The sequence below is a fragment of the Sphaerodactylus townsendi genome, linkage group LG02 (assembly GCF_021028975.2).
Source record: "Sphaerodactylus townsendi isolate TG3544 linkage group LG02, MPM_Stown_v2.3, whole genome shotgun sequence".
Taxonomy (NCBI): domain Eukaryota; kingdom Metazoa; phylum Chordata; class Lepidosauria; order Squamata; family Sphaerodactylidae; genus Sphaerodactylus; species Sphaerodactylus townsendi.
In genome coordinates, this window is record NC_059426.1 from 94,753,610 (window position 1) to 94,773,524 (window position 19,915).

Below are 19,915 nucleotides of genomic sequence, written 5' to 3' on the forward strand. Positions count from 1 at the left end.
AAAATCCTCCTCTTTCTATATTCCCCACCTATTCTTCAACTTTTGGTGAACTTGGAACCAATCCCATGTCTGGGGAGCTGCTAAGAAACATGTGCACACAAAAACAATGAGCTTCTACCAAGGGGAACTGGACAAGCTTGGTTATATCTTTGTTGATTAATCAATTCTGGACAGCAAAAATATTGTGTCACTCAGTTCCAAAACCTTTTTGCTTGCAAACCTTCCCGGACTTCAAGGAAATGAGGTGATGTGGTGATAAAGGAAGTAAAGACTTTATTCAGATTAGTGCACAGGAATAACAATGGCAGAGAAGATCCATGCTAAAATAATGTCCACAATGTTCTGCCTAATATCTAGAAGTGAAATTGTGACGCAGAGTCTGAAGTCAAAATTATGATGACTGTGGTGCCTGTTGCATTAAAATCAATGTCAGTCTTGATTTTAACAGGAATGGAATTGTATCCAGTGCTTCTCATATTATTTTAAGTTATTCATAGAATCATAGAGTTGGAAAAGACAAGTGCCATAGTAAAGAGGCTTCAACCCCCTATCATGCAGGAACACGTAATCAAAGCACTCCCAACAGATGGCCATTCCACTACCCTCTGAGGCAACATATTCCACTGTCAAAAAAGCCCTTATCGTCAGGAAGTTCTTCTAATGTTTAGGTGGAATCTGTTTCCCTGTACCTTGAATCTATTCCTCCTTGTCCTAGTCTCTAGAGCAACTTGCTCCATCTTGTACGTGACATCTCTTCAAATATTTAAACATGGCTATCATGACACCCTTAACCTTCTCTTCTCCAAACTAAACATACCTAGCTCCCTAAGTCTCTCCTCATAGGACATGGATTCCAGAATGTTTACCATTTTGCTTGCTTCTCATGAACTGGTAACCCTTAAGTAAATCCCATAATTAGGGCCAAGTAGGAAGAGGCCAAAGACATGAACAGAAACAAGTTATGAAGTGTCCTTTTGCTGGGTCTCTTGTATTAAATTCTGGGCCTGACATGTTAATTTAATTAGTGACAGTAAAAATGTGGGCTATCACCCATAGAACCAAAAGATATGCTTTAGGCATCATTTGGTCCTCACAGATCAGTGCCAGAAAAGCTACAGCAGACAGAGTTTAAAGAGATACTTTGTCACCACAGCTCAAGCTCTTAAAGGTCTCCTATTTTCTATGCATTGGCCCATTTGCAGCAGTACTTTTTTTTTTTTGCCATCAAGTCAAAGTGGACTTATGGTGACCTTGTAGGGTTTTTAAGATAAGAGACATTTAGAGATGGTTTGTGATTGCCTTCATCTGCATAAAGATCCTGGTATTCAATGGAAGTCTCCTATCCAAATGCTATCTAGCTTAAGGGCTGAGTGTTTGACTGACCCATTTAGCAAGCTTCCATAGTGTGAGTGGGGATTTGAACCTGGGTTTTCCAAGTCCTAGTCCTCCTTAACAGCTATACCTTAACTGCTATACCATATTGGCTCTCTAGAGACATTTTACTTCCATAGTAAAGAGGCTTCAGTTGTTTGCATATAGCACTGATTGACTCTTGGGCTAACTCAAATTGCTCAGACATTCTAGGAGAAAAAACTTTGCTGACTCCAAATACTCTGCAACTTGTCTATAAAGTACCTGACTGGTCTGATTGGTGCTTTTTACCTGGTTGGTGCTTAGATCCTATAAAACAATCCAGATCAGTTCAGTGAGGGACCTGTTTACAACTTAAACATATTCACAGTCAGTTCGCCATTACTACTCCACTGGTTCATTAATTTATTTGGCAATTTGTTTAGATCTCACAAAGGTGTGCAGAGTCTGAGGTTCCTTCTCCCTAGTACCAGTGGAATAGAACAGATGTGGTGCAGAATTCTGCTGCTTCTTTTCTGGATGCCTGATTAACACAAGAGTAATTGTGCTTGCAGGAATTCCTCTTGCTTGTCTTGGAATGAGAGAAGAATGCTCATTGCTATGTAGGGCAGAGAAGAGTGTGGATACTTTAATAATGCATGAAGCTGAGTTTGTGTTGCATTTCTTTTTTTCTTCAATCCAGTTAGTAATGGGTATGTGACGCTTACATCTAGCTATTTCAGTTTTAATGGAGGACTTGTAGTTATCAGTGGCACTATTTAAAAGGCTCCGCAAAATGCCTCTCATTCCAAACTTTTCATGAATGTTCATGAATTTGCAAGCACTCATCAATGAATAGATTAATCCAGGCTTCACCAATTTGTTGGCACAATTGTTTTTGCCATCAAGTCATAGCTGAGGCAAGAGACATTCAGAGGTGGTTTTCCATTGCCTCCCTCCATATCACAACTTGGTATTCCTTGCTGGTCTCCATTCCAATTCCAAATTTTGACCAAGACCAACCCTGCTTAGCTTCAGAGATCTGTCAAGATCAGGCTAGCATGAGTTATTCAGGTCAGAGTGTAAGTACAATTACTTGGCAGTAAATCCAGCTGAAGTCACTAGGTACATGTGGCCACTCCTCTAATGCAATTTGATTTTAATTACGTAGACCTCTGAAAAGTAGCATGCCAAGTATCCTAAGGTCCATGTCCATAGGCCTATATGAAGGAAGCAATGATACCATGGCTCTGGAAACTGGACTAAACTAATCTGAGAAGGTTGGATAGTTAAAACTGATCAAGGGACAAAAAGATGGGGTATACTCAGTCAATGGATTATGAATTTTAGAGTTGGAGAAAAAAGCCATAGGAGGATGTGTGGGATTTTTTTCCACAGTGGGTTGCAGATACCTGGTGAATGTTTTGTCCTTAAAAATGCTGGAAACCCTGCTGCTGGGTTATTGTAGCATTCAAAAATATCTGAAAGGCTAACAAATGCATATGTACTTCTGTAGTTTGTAAGACAAATGTATACTGTAAAAATTGTTTAACAATAGACATTTTTAGTGCTTGCAGATATAATAGTCAAATTTATTCCAAAGAAAACTTATTTCATGATCTGCTGTAAATTATAATATCGCTTGGAAACCATCAAAGCTCTAGAAAGCTGGAACAGGAAACCCATTGAGATACTGTCAGTTTTTTAAAGTCATAACAGTGGGAAGGCAATACTGTTCATTATGTCCATTCTAACTCTCCAAGAGCAGCATATTTAGAAGAACAGTTAATCATCGTTAATGACTATTTGGCAAAGCAGTTCATTCTCTGAGTGCAACCTCTCAATGACTGTTGAGACAAATTAGAGTTTGTTTCTCAAAACATTTTGTTCTTTACCTATCAATGGCTACAACTGGAAAACAGTTGAGAGGATACTATTTATTATTGGAGAGGCAGCATATGTTGCTAAAGTAGGGGAGCAAGCATTCTAAATTGCACAAAATTTGTTTTCTGGCATACATTTGTACATAGAAGAAGGAGGAGGAGAAAGTGGGGGTATTAATGGCAGTACTTTCATAAAAGCGTAGATATTGTGTCACATGGTATCTGTGCAGTCATAATTATGTGGCTTTGAAAAGATGGGATAGTCACCATACTAAAAAAAAATAACATGGAAACAAACTGTGAACTAAATGTGAAATATATTTTATTTATGTTATGTATGTTATTTATAGTCTGCCTTTCTCACAGGGAATCAAGGCAGAGTGATTCAGCACAGACAATAGAATGGAAAATTCAATAACTACTGCATTACAATTTTAGAAGTCTGGAACTACCAAAAAGAACGAAATCATTGCATAAGTATTAACATATTATTCAAAACAGAAATTACATAATAGGATCCTACTTACAATAAACTATATAAAGCAGTACAGACAACAGCTCCAATCATTTTATCCCAAGTCAATGGTATGATGTACCGTTAATTATCCACGCTCAAGTTGCCCACAAATCCAATGTTTAACTACCCAAGGTACTACTTGGGTTAAGCAGAAAGACGTGGTTTCGCACATTGTCTTCCTCTCCAAAGTCTTTCTTGGAAGTCTCCCTGCCTGGCACTGATTCAGCTTAACTTCTGAGATCTGACAAGATCAGGGTATACTATGCCATATATATATATATATGTTTTTCTTGTGGGGAGGGGGGAGGTCTGGATATATTAGAACTGAAAAATATCACTATTCCCAGTTTCCTTGGTTCCAAAGACTGGATTTTCTGCCCTCCCCCCCCCCCTTCGTTTTTAATATGTTTTGGTTCCTATATTCCCTATCTTGATTTTTTCCAAGGGCTGGGTGTGTTTTTAAAGGCACTAACACAAAATTTTAAAGAGAGCTGCAGGTGCCTGTCCTTTAAATAACCTCACATTTCAAGTGAATTGGGTCTGTGATCAAGTTGTCCTCAACATTTCTCCATTGTTTCCTTTGGAGGACAATGGGCAAAAAAACTAGAGAATCTCCCGTATAAAAATCCTATTGAAGCTTTTGCTATTGTTATTAAGCCCAACCAGTGTAACAGCTGAGAATCTGAAAGTATTTAATATCTGAGATCCTGATAATCTCTAACTTTGTAAAATACGAGGATCTTGAACAATGTAAAATGAAAGAGTCTCATTGTAAAATGTGAGGAGCTACAAAAACGCACAACTCCAACACAAATCAAGTCAAGCAAAGAACAGACTTTCAAAAAACAACAAAGAGACTTGCAAGTGATATAATCCTACTTAAAGCAGCCTGGCAAGCCAATACCAAGTCCCAGGAGACACAGAAACACAGGAGATAGGGTTGGAAAAAACAGTCCTGGGAGTCTACAAATGCTGGTTTATGAAATTCCTGGTTAATCCTGAATATTTCTGGGATTTTTTCAGGACCCACTTTTTAGTATTCAAAAAGGACCTGTATATATGTGGGGGAGTCAAATAGATCTGAGAAATATAGATAATGGTTTTAAAATATATATTTTGGCTCAATTCTACCAGAATGCACTTCTCTAATCCAAATGTAACTCTTAAATGGACAGGAATTTTCTAAGAATCTCACTTTGGCAGCATCAGTTACTATCTATCTATTGCATTCTTATCTTGCATGTTTTCCATGTAGCACATGAGATAATATACATAGTTCTCTTCTGTCTTCCACTTATCCACCCAACAAACTTGTGCAGTGGACAGGCAGAAGTCGTAAAGCAGTATAAACTATTAATATGCATTCATTTTCCAAAAGGCATAGCTTAATTCAAATGGTGATGGAAACTTTTCTGCATCACGTAGTTTGATGAAATAAACCTTTTCAATGCTGAAAATTTACTATGTCACACTTACAAAGACTTTAAGAGTGGAGGAGTTGAAACTCAGATTATAGCTGTTTCTTTACCAAGGTCAAGAACTCATAGGCAACAGAACAGGCCAAAACAAACTCCAAATGATCTACTACTGGTTTCCTTTTAAGTTCCTTTTTTTTCTTTGAGTTAACTTCCTTTTATTTCACTCCAACTAAGATTAATCCCTTTTGTACAAATGCCTGTCCCATCTCTCACTTCAATTTAAAAACATCTCTGCAAAGGAAAAAATGACTTTTGTAATGTTTGGTTTACAACAATTTAGGGAATGAAATGATTCATTTAACAATAACAGATAATCTTCCCTACCATTATTAGTTCTATCTCCTCAGACTGCTTTAAAGAAGAAGATCTGTCTGAATAAAGCTATGTTCCAAGAATATATCCTATTGTGCTGACTGATGCAAAACAATAATATCTTTACTTTAAACAAGGTTTGAATATGTTATTCATTCTGAGGCCTTCTTAAAAGCCTCATCGAGCTATTTTCTGCTCATGTGAAAATTAAAGGGAATAACTCTCAGTCTTCAAGTCTCCTTTTCTGGTTCATTGTCCTTAATGAGTGGTATTCAAACCACATGACCAGCAACAATCATATTTTGGCTCATGCTCTTCTTTGCCTTATACAGAGAGTGTATGGTCAAATTAAGCTGCTCCTGGTACTGAGGCTGCAGTCCTAAAAGGACTTACTAGGCAGTAAATAAGGATTTACTAGGCAGTAAGTCTACTGAACTGAGCTGGATTTACTTCTATGTATATGCCTAGGATTGCATAGTATGTTTGCTACTGGAGATGAAAGAAGCAATGCAATCCAAAGGGGGAGGGGGGTAGCAGTGCACAGCACAGCCATGACACAGCTGAAACACTCCTAAGAAACTTGCTGCACTGGAGCCAGCAAGCCAACTTGGACACTCCTCCAATTCCTTTGGAACTGCTGTATGTAGCTTTATGGACTTCACCTACTTTTTTGCTGGTGTAAGTCTGTGCCAGCAAATCTTAGATCGTTTCCCCACACACCGTTTGTTGCGGGCTATTCGCGGCCTGCAGCACTCTGCACTACTTCAGCAGCAACAACGCAGCCACCCCGATTCTGCTGCTCTCCTTCCCCTTCAGCGCATGGTATTTCAGATCCTGGATGGAAGAGCACCTTCTGGAAAACTCTGCGCGGAGCATGGGGCAGCGGGGAAGTCCAAGGGGTGACTCTGGGTTTGAGTTTCCTGCCACTGTTGGTGACGTAGAGCCATCCATCCAATTAGGCCACGGCGGAGTGTGCGCGATGTACGCACAGCCTGTTTTTTATTTTTAACACTAGAAATCCACGTCTGCACATCGTTTTGAGCACACATGGGCATAGAGATGCATATTGTGTGTGATCAAATAGATGTGGATTCCTCGGCAAAGCGTGGAGATGTTGATTCGTCCTTTTGAAAATAAAAAAAATTCCTGCCCCAGCACAATGCAGCAGCCAATCAGGACACCCAGCACAACGCAGCAGCCAATCAGGACAGCCCCTGAGTGGATTGTGAGGAGTCCTGAGTGGCTGCTGTGCGGCTGCCACATTCATTGGACCAAGGGGGCAGAAGCTGCGGTGGGGACCATGAACCGGCGCTCCAAAGGTCCTGAAGCAAACAAAACCGGTCCGTATCGCCCTCCATTTTAGAAGTGGGGAAACGACCTTAGTGTTCCCAGGCCAAAAGGACTCAGGGAGCTGACTAATGCTGGCCCCAGGAATGTCCCCTTTGGCACCAACAAGAGCTTCTTGTGCTGGAGGTATGCTGCGGCTGAGGCTGCACTGTTGCCCATGCGTGGTGTTGCCACTCCATTCCCCAGGGCTGGCATAAATTTCCCTTATACTTGTGTAAGGGTCGTTTATGCTTGTGGTAGGGTCACACTGCCTCCTGAGTGGTTTCAGCCCCACCTTTTGGATTGCACTGTAAGGCTGTTCCCACATTAATGCCACTGTGTCATTTAACTTCATTTTTGTTCACTGCAGTCCTATTGTATTGTCTTTTTGTACTGACCATTCCAACATACCTCTTCTTCCAGGAAATGCACGTTCAGGTTTTTAAAAATGCATTAAAACAATAAAATGCTTAATTTGTATAGTGGAACCCGCGTTGGATTTACTAAGGCCAAGCTTTCTCAGACGCATCAATTCTCGCCGGCAAAGCTGGAGAGGCGGCGTGACGCCGCTCGCGATGCAAGTTGATGCGGGCGCCTCCCAGAGAGGTCGGCAGACGGGCAGGCGGCTCCACACGGAGCACGCCTCTCCTTTCTTCGTCTCCACTACTTCACGTTGTAGCCCACGGCCTGCTAGTCGTCTGCCACGCCCACGCTGCCCTCCGACCTCCAGGGTGTCGGAGGACAGCGTGGGCGGGGCTGGCACGGCCAGCAGGTCGAATTTGTGACGTGGGACATGGTGAGTGGGACAGGGAGGGGAAACAGCGTGTTCCCTGGCGGCAAGGTCGTTAATCGCGACCGCGACCGGGCCCGGGCCGAACATGCTTTCTCAAAAACAACCCCAAAGGGTTGTTTTTTAGGGCGCCTGACGCCGCCCTGGGGAGTGGGGAGCGCAGTTGTTCAGGTATCGGGGGCCTGGGGGCGGCGTTTTTACCGCCCCCAGGCCGTCGTTTTTGGCCCGTGCAGTAAGGGCCTTAGTAAATATGGTGCAATTTTAAAAAAAGTAATGAGGGGAAGAGGTGACCTTGAGCCAGGATTGTAAAATAACTGTTCTCTGAGAAAGAGCTGTGTTTCAGGATCATGAAACAGAATTTTATCTTCTGTTAACAGATAAACAGTAGCAAAATGTCTCAGTGACAGGGCTCCTTGTTACCGTGAGAATTCACACACACAAAATGGTTGTGATAGGAAAAGAAGGGAAATACCATAGCTAAGGAAGGGTCCATGTGAAACCTTGTCCTCACCAATCATGGCAATGCCTCTTTTAAAGAAGTGGGTAACTTTTTTTGCTATCAAATCAAAGCAGGCCTAGGACAACCATGCAAGTTTTCAAGGCAAGCGGCATTCAGAGGTGATTTGCCATTGCTTGCCTCCATGTCAGGACCCTGGTATTCCTTGGAGGTTTCCCATTGAAATACTCCTGACTAGCTTCTGATAGATCAGGCCAGAGGCAGTTAATATTGGAGGACAAAACCAGAAATACAAACAATGGTGGGACACAGGGTGCAGGCTGACTCTTCATGTGCATTTTAGCAGTATATCACATTAGAACAGCTTTTGTGTAAGAGCCCTTACCTGTATATAAGGTCCACTGAATAGATTAAAGTAGGACTCTGTGAAGTCCTGCCTTAATGCATCTACCATTAATTCTCTCCACCATCAAAAGTTTTAAGAAGGTTTTCAGACTTGAGATACTCTACTAGTATTGTAATGTGAAGGCATGAACAAGTATTGTAATGTGAAGGCATGTTTGGTTTATTGGCAGTAGCAATGTGGAAAACTTTAACATTATAAATGGTTATTCTTTGCAATTGGATGTGTAGGGAAAGTGTACAGTTTCTTCTTAGAGCCTGTTTCAAAAGACAGTTACACGGAGTTGAATTCAATTTTTTTGTAGTAATATTTTTCTGAAGTAAAATGGCTGATTTCATTCTCTGCAATTGGCCTGTCTTTTTCTCCAGTAGAAAGAAGCACTTCCGAGATAGTGCTAGGTATTATGAGTTGACTTCTTGGAGTGATTGCTGAATAAGACAATGTACTGAATAAGTGAATCTGAACACAGTGCACATGACTGGTATCATCCTGAAAGTTCTTACACAACCTCTAACTCATGTGACTTTAAAAACAAACAAGTATTTAAACAGATAATAATGACTCTTAGGGAAGCCCAATTTCACTAATTTCTGGTCAAACCAACTTACTTTGGTTTTAAATATTAGGGTGCCTCTGTGTCAAGTCAAGTCACAGCCAGCATATGGCAACCCAGGCTGTTTTTTCCCAAGGCAAAATTGTACCATTGTTAGCATGGGGAATACTCCTGTGCAGCTGGGAATTCTTCACAGCTCCTGGTGCTGCAGTGTGTCTGCCACGTTGTTGCCCCGGCGCCACCTCACAGCATTGTTTTTGCTCCGTGGCTTTCAAAAATCGCCAAATTTGGGGATCTTTTGAAATGCCCCTGTGTTACTCCAGTGGCTTCTGCTGCCAGGAAAAACACCATTTTTCCTGCCTTTCTGTTCTGGCCTGCCTCACCAATCAAGAAGTACTGGGTGCCCACAAATTAACAGACACTGAGAATCAACGTGCTCCCACCCCTTCTAAAATCTGTGTATGTATGAGAGAATCCCTGTTGATAAGAAATGTGAATTTCACTGCAGTGGAAAAAAAACATGAAGAGAGAAACCTTGGTTTTTAGACAGAAAAGCAGGGTGTGCAGGCGCCACGAACAGGAGGGTGCAGTTTCTCTCTCATATACAAGGATTTTTGATGGGGTGTGGAGGGCAGAGATTCTCTCATGCACGCAGGGATTTTTGACAGGGGGGGTGGAGAGTGGTGATTGTCTCATGTACACAAGAATTTTAGATGGGGTGGAGGGCACTGATTCTGTGACAGAGGATTTTATATGGGGGGTGGGTGGAGGAAACCGATTTACAGTGCCTATTTTGTGTTCAGAGTCATTTAAAACTAAAAGTGAGTGAGGGGAATGGGGGGAGAATCAGGCAATCAGAACACGGGAAACGGAGCTCTTCTGCACATGTGTGGAAGAGATTGTGTAAGAGCTCTCGGCGCAAATAGAAAAGCACCCAGCTTGTGAAGAAACAGCTGGGGCATGACATGCCAGCCCTGCCAAGACTCCAGGGAAGAACTGGGGAGCCGTGAAGAGTTAGAAGTAGGACAAAAAGCACCATGGCAGATAAGTTCCTGGATCTACCACGGGGCATTTTGACCGTGAAAAATCAGCCCCAATAGACTTTTCAAGGCAGAGACAGTATGCCATTGTTTGCCTCTAGATAGCAACTCTAGTATTCTTTGATGATCTCCTATCTAAGCTCCCATTCCTGTAAGCTCAGATATCCACATTCATAAATATGTATGTATTTATTTAGATATTCATATCTCACTTTTCTCCCCAGTGGGGACCCAAAATAATTTGAAACATTGTTTTCCTTTTTGCCATTTGCACTGAAATATCAAATTTTAGAATTAAATTTCTTTTTAGAAAGAATCAGTGCAAGTCCTTACTTGTATGTGTTTATTATAAATGGATACCTTTAGAATGATCATATCACTGAAGAAAATTTCTAAAAGCAGAAAACTTTAAAAATACGTAACCAGACTCTGAATTTAAAGTTGTTCTGATTCCTTAACTGTTTTTGCAATGGTTCCGATTCTGCATGTATTATAGTAGATTCGGGTAACGCTTCTCTGATAGCATTGCATGGGAACCAACTAACTTTCTCCTCTTTGTGCCGCTCTTAAAGGTATAGGAGTTGTCTCAGGCCCTGATCCTAGCAACCTGAGTGGCTTTTAGCTGGTGTCAAGATGACTAAGTGTATTGCTTGATGAAAAAGAGGAAAAGTGGATCTTGTGGAGAAGCCTCTTATAAATGAGGTGTCAAATGAAATAAAGTTAAAGGAAAATCTCCTGCTGTAAATGTACAGAGCTGGTGCTTCTAATAAAAATCAGGGCCCCAGGGGAATTAATTACATTAGCAATAGAGGAAGAATTCATGGAATTGCAGAATGTAGTGGCACAGACCAGCACGAATCGCTGCTGCAAATGGGCAAACTGCAGGAGAGTCTTACCAATTTCTAAGCTGATATGTGGGACATTGTAGTCACATAATAGCAGTTTAGACACTATAATGAATAATAATGTTCAGTGCTAAAGACAAATGATATTATACATACCTCTCAACTGAAGTAATCTACATTTCTTTGTGTAAGTGTATGTATACACAAAAAGATTTCCACTGGAATCTGAGCTCTGTAGGGCTCTACCTGGTACTGAAAATGTTAGCAGGAAATGGTAGTAAAAGAGTGTTTTAGTAAATGTTCTTATAATTAAATTTATGAAGATAATTTCTAGTCAATTGGTGATTTGAGACAAATAGTCCTCAACCTATATCCAGTGTATTAAAGTTTCAGAAAAACCTTCAAAACAAGGAAAATTGGTACATTGTTAGCAGTGCAGAATTTAAAATTAGGGTAAAATTGATATGACTTAGAAGCTTTGGATTACACAGATTAGAGTACAGTTAATAAGACTAGAGGTTTCCTTCAGCAGGTTTTGTGCCTGTTAACGGCATCAAAATAGGGCAGCCCACAGGAATGGTAGAAGTTTCTGCATAGTTGGAAAATTTGGATAATCACCCCAAAGTAACAAAAAAATCTTTGAGATGTAAACAAAACAGCCTGATGAGGATGACCAAAGATAATCTATCTTGCAGAGAATATTGAGAAGGAAAGGAAAAGGAGGAGGAGAAACTGGCATATTTGGAACAGTCAATATGCACTGTGAGCACAATGCAAACTTTCTCTACCAGCAACGCATTTAACTGTAGATTCAATGTAATGTCAGATTAGTATCTGGATGATCTGGGTTCAAATTCTCACTCTGCCATGAAACTCACTGGGTGACTTTGGGCTGGTCATTCTTGCTCAGGCCAACCTATCTCAAAGATTTATTGTGAGGGTAAAATGGGGAAGGGAGAACAATGTATACTACCCTGTATTCCTTCAAGGAAGGACAGGAAAAAATGTGCTAGCCTTTATAAAAAATGTCAGGTTTTCTATAGGTAGTTTTCCTAGCCCATTTACACACTTGTGGTCTTCTCCGAATGGAATATATATTCCCTTGGGGTTTGGTTCTGAGTTAAGCACATGCTTTCCCCTCTTCAGAATTCACCATACCACAGATCAGAGAAGCCCAGTGGTTTCTGAAAGTGGGCAAAGTGTGATATTTTCCCTGCCTGCACAGGGAAAGTGAAGCACACTAGTGTGTATTTTGCTCAGGTTTTCTGGGGGATCAATGGGGATTTTAAAGGTGTTTTTTATACTTTTGATCTAGCACTCCTGTGATAGATTGTTAAAGCAGCTTAAGAAAAACAACAACAGGTGGCAAACAACTTCTCAACCTGGAAGCAGAGGGCAGGCAAAATGGTAGCTAGGTTCAGGGGAAGCAGTGAGCACCTTATTGTGTGTAAACAAAGAAACATGGGGAGACCCCCCTCTTTGAAGCACACAGCCATGCTGCAAATTGTAAGTGCACAAAAGACCCTAGTGTTGTTATTGATAGTAATTTCAATTATAATAGTAGTCATCTATTGGCTCTTGTGGGTTTTCTGGGTTGTGTGGCTGTGATCTGGTAGTTTTTGAATTTAATGTTTTGCCTGCATCTATAGGTGGCATTTTCAGAAGCTTGTCATGGTAAGATGTGTTTCTCTCTGTGACATAGTATGGAGTGATTGTGTGGTGGGATATACATTTTGTTCAGTTCATGTTGGGGGGTGAGGCACCTTTGCAAGTGTCTGGATGGAGTGCATTTACAATCACATTTACAATTGCATTTGCGTGTGTCTGCGTGGAGTTCATTTGCAGATGAATTTCAGTGTCTCTAGTTTTGGGTTTTGATGTTTTTTAGAAGGCAGTCAGGTTTGGTTGATTTTCAGACTCTCTTCCTTTTTGTTGAAACTGTCCCAGTGTTTGTGAATTTCAATGGCTTCCATGAGTAGTCTGACATAGTAGCTGTTGGAGTTGTCAGCAGTTTCTGTGTCTTCAATAGGATCTTATTTGAAGTTCTTGACAACTCCAACAACTACTGTGGCAATGCAGTAGTTATCTACGTTTATAGTATTTCCACAGAGTGTAAGAAAACAGGTCCCTGTTCCAAAGAGTTCACAAACTAAAACAAAATCTTAAACGAGAGTGAGGTCAAGGAAAAGGTGGCAGAAGTAAACAAGAAAATAATATGTGTTCATTTCAGACACATATATTTAGACTTAACTAAACCTGAGCCTCAAAGCACCTTAACTGTTAGCACATTTTTATTCCAGTGTAAATTTCCATGCTTTACAGCATAATTTATGCTGAAATAAGAAATGGTTACTCCTTAAGGTCCTTCGGTAACAGAGTTACCCCTTTGAAATACATAGGTGTTATGAAGTATGTAAGTTTTGTTTCTGTAGAAGGTAGGGATGAAGGTGAAGGGGGCTGGTGTGCCTAAGGCCCTTTCCGCACGGAGGCGGAAGGGCTTGGGTCGGCGTTACTGACGCCGACCCGACGCCGCCGGGACTGTTCGCATGGACGGTCCCAGAAAGAACCGGGAAGACGGCGCTGCTGGGCGCCGTCGCCCGGTCAACTTACCTGTTCTCTGGCCCTCCGGCGCGTCGCCGGGGCCTGGGGACACGCCTCCCCTGCCCTGCGTGCCTGCTGCCGCGTCGCAGAGCAGGGGTGTGTGTCCCCAGGCCCCGGCGATGTGCCGGAGGGCCGGAGAGCAGGTAAGTGAAGGGAGGGAGTGGGGGGGGGGAAGCGCCTGGAAGCCGCTGTCGTGACGACGGGCATAAGCGTTTCCAGCCGGCGTTTGCGCGCTTTCCCAGCAAGACTCGTGGAAACGCCAGCTTGAAGCCGGTGCCACCAGGCGCTGCTCGCGAAAAGCAGCCGCTATATCTCTGTGGGATATCGAGGCTCTGGGGACGGCGTTTTTGCCGTCCCCAGGCCGCCATATTCCGCCCGTGCGGAAAGGGCCTTAGTGTTAATAAGTTTTGATAGATTTAAAGAGTGAGAAATGAGGGTTTCTTTACTTTTGTAAGACAATTAATTGTAGCTGTTTGGATATCACCAGCCCAATTCTGATCTCCCAGGTGGCATAGGAAGGCGGCTGAAAGAAAAGAGCCCAAGAGCCCTCCATAGGGCTTAATGGAGTTATGCCACTCTTTTGGGCAGTGTAACTCTGAGTCCTCCTGTGCCAGTGTCCAATCCAATGCTCCACGGTGACCATAACCTCTCGGTTTTGCTGCCACAGGGCTGAGGGATACCCGGCTGCTAGTGCCTTTGCTCTCTCCGGCAGCTGGGGTGCCACACGATCCCACAGACCATTTGCATCCCCCCCATTTGGATTCAGCTGCCTGGCTTTCTTTCTGTAGTATATTCAGGGTAACTGGAGTTTTTCAGATAAAAATTTATGCACCCAAATAATTATAGTAACCTTGTGAGCATGCATATGCCTGGATCATCTGTGCTTCACACGGTCTAATGTGATGGAGATAATAGGCAACAATAATGTGAATCTGCTTCTTGTTCTTCTTCTTGAAGCTTGCTTTCTTTTTAAAAAAGTAGATATACTGAGATTTTAAAATAATAATTGATAATAAACAACAAAGAGCTAGTTTCAGAAAACATCTACAGAGTTCACATAGCTGAATATATATGATAGAATAATTCAGTTCAGGAGCCCAGTTTTAAATTCAGATTATCAATATTTTTATTTATGTCAAGTTTTTATCAGTAGAAACATTTTAATTACTTATCCTATAACTTTGTAAGTTCAATAACTGTTCTCATTTGCAGTCTTAATTAAACAGTGACATTTCTTTCCCAGAAAGCAATAAGGTAGACTTCTATATAACTAAATTGTATAGAGTAATAATTTACAACTCTTAGCTATTATGTTACATTTTTCTCTACCAAATATTTTTCATCCTTTTCTCCATTCTTAAATCCAGCCTTGAAAATAGGTAAAGGAGTTAATATTAAATACATTTTGGGTTTATATCTGTTGCTAAAATGTTTAAAAAAGAGGCTAAGAATGTTGCTGTCTGTAAAACAAATGATTTGAACTTGGTTGTATAACTTTGGTTCTAACTTTAAATATTTTCACAACAGTGACAATTTATATCAAATGACCTCACAGCTTGAATGCATGACTTGGAATCAAATGAACTTGGGATCTACACTTAAGGGGTAAGGTTTGTTTTTAAATTCAGTGTTATTTTTTATTTCCAGTGGAAAGAGAACTTACCATCATATTAAACTTCTTAGCATGCAAATATTTGTCCCTGCACATAGTAGAGGTTAACCTTGAAAAACATAGTTTGTAACCAGAATCCACAATGATAATCTAAAACAAAATTTTGTTCAACTTTCTGAGCAAGTTAAAGGGCAAAAGAGAGAACTTTTTTCCTGATTTCAATTTATTTTCAGAGCAGCTGTCTGAGCATATATTGCATTCATTTTACAATTTTGAACAAGTGTGCTGCACTTATAAATCCTGTTAAATATAATACTTTAGTTTTCTCCTGTCATACCATTGACTTCAAAACCAATGATTTATACAATTCCAAATGTCTCAGTGATAGCGTAGATCCATTTGATATTGCATTGCTAACACAGGTGGGATTGCCAGTTGACACAATCCTGCCTTTGCTATTTGCTTGTTTATTTTCAGGATGATTTTCAGCAATCAAGAAATAAAACAATTTTCTTGTAAAAAAGATATGTATGTCTTTTTGTTTTGGACCCTTCCCCTGTACTTCCCCCAAAATATTGTGTTGTACTATTAACTGAGCTCAAACAACAAAATTATGCCTCCCAGGGTCCCTTTATGTACCAGAATGTTTTATTTTAAACACTTAGTAGGCATAGATAGCAGCACATTTAGAAAAACGAGAATGCTGCCCTTGAATGGGCAGTATGTCCTTGTTTAACCTGTAGCCCTGAGTGGCTCAGAACAAGAAGTATTGAAATACAGGTCTGAAGGTTTTTTTGCCCCACTTATTTTGACAAAAATCATATTACAGCCTGTACATTCTCCTTTTTTATACCTTTCTTATTTTAATCTTTTTATTTATCATCTCTCTAGCTCCCATTTCCTTCAATTACCTTCCATTTATATAGTTCTTACATCTTTAGCCTTTCCGGTGTCCCTCCCATTTTCCTTAGTTTCCTCTCTACAAAGGACTGTTATCCTCCTACTTGTAGGGAGTAGATTCCAGAATGATCACTTTTTGTACAGTACTGGTTTCCTGTCACTCTGGAAGCAGGACGTCCTTCTTGAAATGGCCACATATTGAAGATATTTGATTGGGATGCAGACAGGATATGAGGCTGTTACTGTGTTTGTTTTATTTTTCTTTCCTGAAATTTTAACAGAGCTGGAAAAATGGATGGCAAATTGAATACAGGTTATGTCTAGAAAAATCTGAACCTTGGGACTCTGCAAGTTAAATTGGTTTCTTTCTAAATTACATATTAATTATTATTAAGTAGTTTATTGATTTGAAACCTATTTGAAATTACAATATGTTTTGAAAATCCTATGTCAAGGCAAATATAAATATCGATTCTGCTTTAAATCAGCAATGTTATATCTCAACATTTTTATGGAAAAATCTTTGCTTAAATTTCTGAGAGCTTGTTTACCATAATATAGCTTTTTAAATAATGTTTTTACTTTTATTACAACTGTTTAAGGGACACATACAATCAACATCTTAAACTTTACAAAGTCATAACATAAAAAAGCAAAAGAACTGAAAATAAAAATAAAATAAAGGATTTCTGATTTCTCCTGTGCAGAATATAGTTAAAGTTTACCACTTGCTCCTTAGTTACAACCAAGTAAAACATTAAATCTTAAATACTGTCCCTAAAAAGATTCACACCTTTCTCTAATATAACACCCTAATCTTCTGTTCTTGAAACCCACAAATCATCTGTTCATGTGTTCTGTCTGACATAAATAGTCCATCAAAAGTAAATTTAGATAGATTATTTTCTCTAATCAACAAAGTAAGTTTTGTTAATTCCAACAGCTTCACTTACCAATCTTCTGTAATAGGTAAATATGAAATTTTCTACTTTTGCACATAACGTATTCTTGCTGCTGTTGTCATGTATTAAAACAAAGTTTCATATTTTTACAAGTTGTTTGTCCATAAATCCCAAAAGGTATATCTCTGGTTTCGTTTAAATATTAGTCTTTTAAATATTTTTGTAAGGCGAAATTTTTAAACATTTTTATACCATAAATAATAAAACATAATATGGTTTTTTAATATATGGATTTATAATAATAATAAAACCTTTAATGGCATAATTAAGAGAGATACAGTGTTATAAATACAATTACCAATACAAACACATTACTCAGATGTCTTTTGACAGGAATCTCATAGTTTAAAAATCCAGGTTACAGCTCATAGAGCTAGAATACTTACTACGTATAAATAAGGTATAAGTAATATGTCTAAGAAGACATCTGAAAGGTATTTGAGCAGTGGGCAGCTCATCACCATGCAATTTATACGACCCACTCAGATCTTGCAGTGGCTATTAGATCACTTGATATCATACATCTCACCTGGGCCTAATGGGGGCCACCACACAATTCATCTAAAGAATTTGCTAATGTATGACTTTGCAACTTGGCTGGACTTTTCTTAGTGAGAGGCAGCTAGAGAAGGGAAGTAGGGAAAGCTGAGAGGTGATGTGGTATAGTAGTTAGAGTATCAGATTAGGAAATGGGGGATAAGGATCTGGGAGAGTTTGAATGTAATCTGCCATGAAAACTTGCTGGGTTATCTTGGGCCAGTCACTGTTTCTCAGATTTGTTGTAAAGATAAAATAGAGGAGAGGAAAAAGATGCATGGTGCCTTGGGTTCCTGTTGGAGACAAAATGGAGCATAAAAAAAATAAAAAAAATAAATTAAGGATAGGGCTGGCTAAAAAGTAGGATGATTAGTGAGTGGGAATGAGAGAAGGAAGCAGGGAAATGGGGAAGATGTGGTTTCTGGGAGGTTGGAGGGAAATAGTTGTTGGAAAGAGGATACAGGAGAAAATGAGTTACCCATTGCAAATTATTGCTGGTTCCCCAGATGTTTATTCTATAAAATACAGATAAAATTTAACATTACAAACAATGCACATGCTCCTGGGCTTTACCTGATACCTTTGTGATGACGGAAATGATTTCCGTGTCTGTAAAGGTTGTTCTGTGTGCCCTACATGGCTGGTTGGGTTCAGTTTGGCATCATGTCTTGGAAGGAGCATGGTTAAGAAGTTCTACACCCTATGTCGCTCACAAAGTGACTGGCCACTACGGTGGCCTCACATCTCACCTAATCTGACCTTTGCCTGGGACAACCCAAAGGAGACCTTCCTTGGAACCAGGATGGATGCTCTGTCCCAGTGCCTGCTGCTCTGAGCTTGTTAAACAAAGGCCCTTTCTGCACGGGCCAAGTACAGTGCCCTGGGGATGGCAAAAACACCGTCCTCAGGGAGCTGTTCGCATGGGGGGCACAGCTGCTTCGCAGCCGCCCCGCCCTCGCGCCTTCCCAGCGGCACGAAGCCGCTGTTTCCCAACCTTGCTCCCCATGTGAATGGCAGTGGCTGGAAGGCGCCATCCCTCCCCCCTTTCCCATTCGACTTACCGTCCCTGTGATCGTCCGGCACGTTGCCGAGGCCGGGGGACACGCCCCTCTGCCCTGCGACTCTGGAGCGGTCGCGCAGGGCAGCGCAGCGCCCTCGTCCCGGTAATTTCTGGGACCGTTCGTGCAAACGGTCCCAGGGGGATTGGGTCGGCGTCATGTACACCGACCCAACCCTCACCCTGGCCGTGCGGAAACGGCCAAAGTTGCAGAGATACCCAGAAAAGCTTTTCTTCCATTTCATAAAATGTTCTGGAAAATCATAAAAATTAACTCTAGTAGTTGTGTAAAAAGGGCCCTCTAAATTAAGACATTTCCTTGTTAAAAATATTCACTTGTATTTTGCTGGATTTTTTTTAGCAACTGTTAAGGTCACACTGCTGTCATAACCTGACAGATGATTTAGTAGATGGTAATTTTCAGTGGATTGAGAAGGTAACAAAAGTGGGAGTAATCAGAGAAACTCTCAGCTATATAAAATATGCATAAGGAAATGCCTATGGTTTCTGGCAACTGCGACTGACAAAGGGCAAATCTTCCAGGCATGCAGGGTGCCAGAGAATCTGATGAATAGTTTAATGATGGGCAAAGCATTAAAGTGTGCCATAGAAAAAAGAACTATAAGTAAGACTGTTAGAAATGTAAGTACCCTGCTGACAAAAAAGTAGAAAATGTATCAGCAATGTTTTTGTCCACTATAATGCTCCAAGAACTCAGAAAAGTATCAGAATGGATCCAGTTCAAAAGAACTGAAAGGATTCTGGCAACATTAGGACCAGCCTAAATTTTGTGTCTGGGAGCCTAACTAGGGTTGCAAGTTGTTTCATATTAGCCTTTTAACCTGTCATTGCCGATGTGGGGAGAATTCGGATGCGAAAGGATGGCTTATGGTATTCGCAGCTGAAGCAAGATTCTGACAGGGAACTTCCTGCCTGGTCTTGGCATGCAACTTTCCTGGATATATCTCCAGATCACCAACTAAAAAAGATTCTTTGAATATAGATTTCTATGCACTCCCTAGTTATTTTTAAAAGAGGCTACTTTCCTTAGCTCAATTATTACACAGGAGGGGGACTGCCAGTTTGCAGTGGAATTGAGCTGTGATTGTTTCACATGTGGCAGGGTATGTTGACTTACAGCGGCCCTGGTTTCTGCCTGCCTTGTGCAGCGCAAAGGCCACTGCATGTGGGGTAAGGCCATCAGCTTGGGGTGGCTCCTGCCCATCCACCTTGCACAAAATGAGGGCTGCTGGCTCACTGTTCCTGCCCTGTGAACAGAAAGTTTTGCCTTG

At 40.8% G+C, this 19,915-nt stretch overlaps 1 protein-coding gene across 4 annotated transcripts in view; it reads left to right on the plus strand.

Annotated features, from left to right (window-relative positions):
- The window catches only part of WT1 (WT1 transcription factor), a 53,088-nt gene that overhangs the window by 10,059 nt on the left and 23,114 nt on the right, over positions 1-19,915 (plus strand). Inside the window, exon 4 of one of the 4 annotated variants that reach the window (XM_048483718.1) lies at positions 12,447-12,453. The exons of 1 other annotated variant lie outside the window; for it this stretch is intronic. In XM_048483718.1, the coding sequence (XP_048339675.1) occupies positions 12,447-12,453 (7 nt within the window). Of the gene's footprint in view, positions 1-12,446; positions 12,454-15,079; positions 15,161-19,915 lie in introns of those variants that run through there. 2 more of the 4 variants (XM_048483720.1, XM_048483716.1) reach the window with 2 other exon arrangements.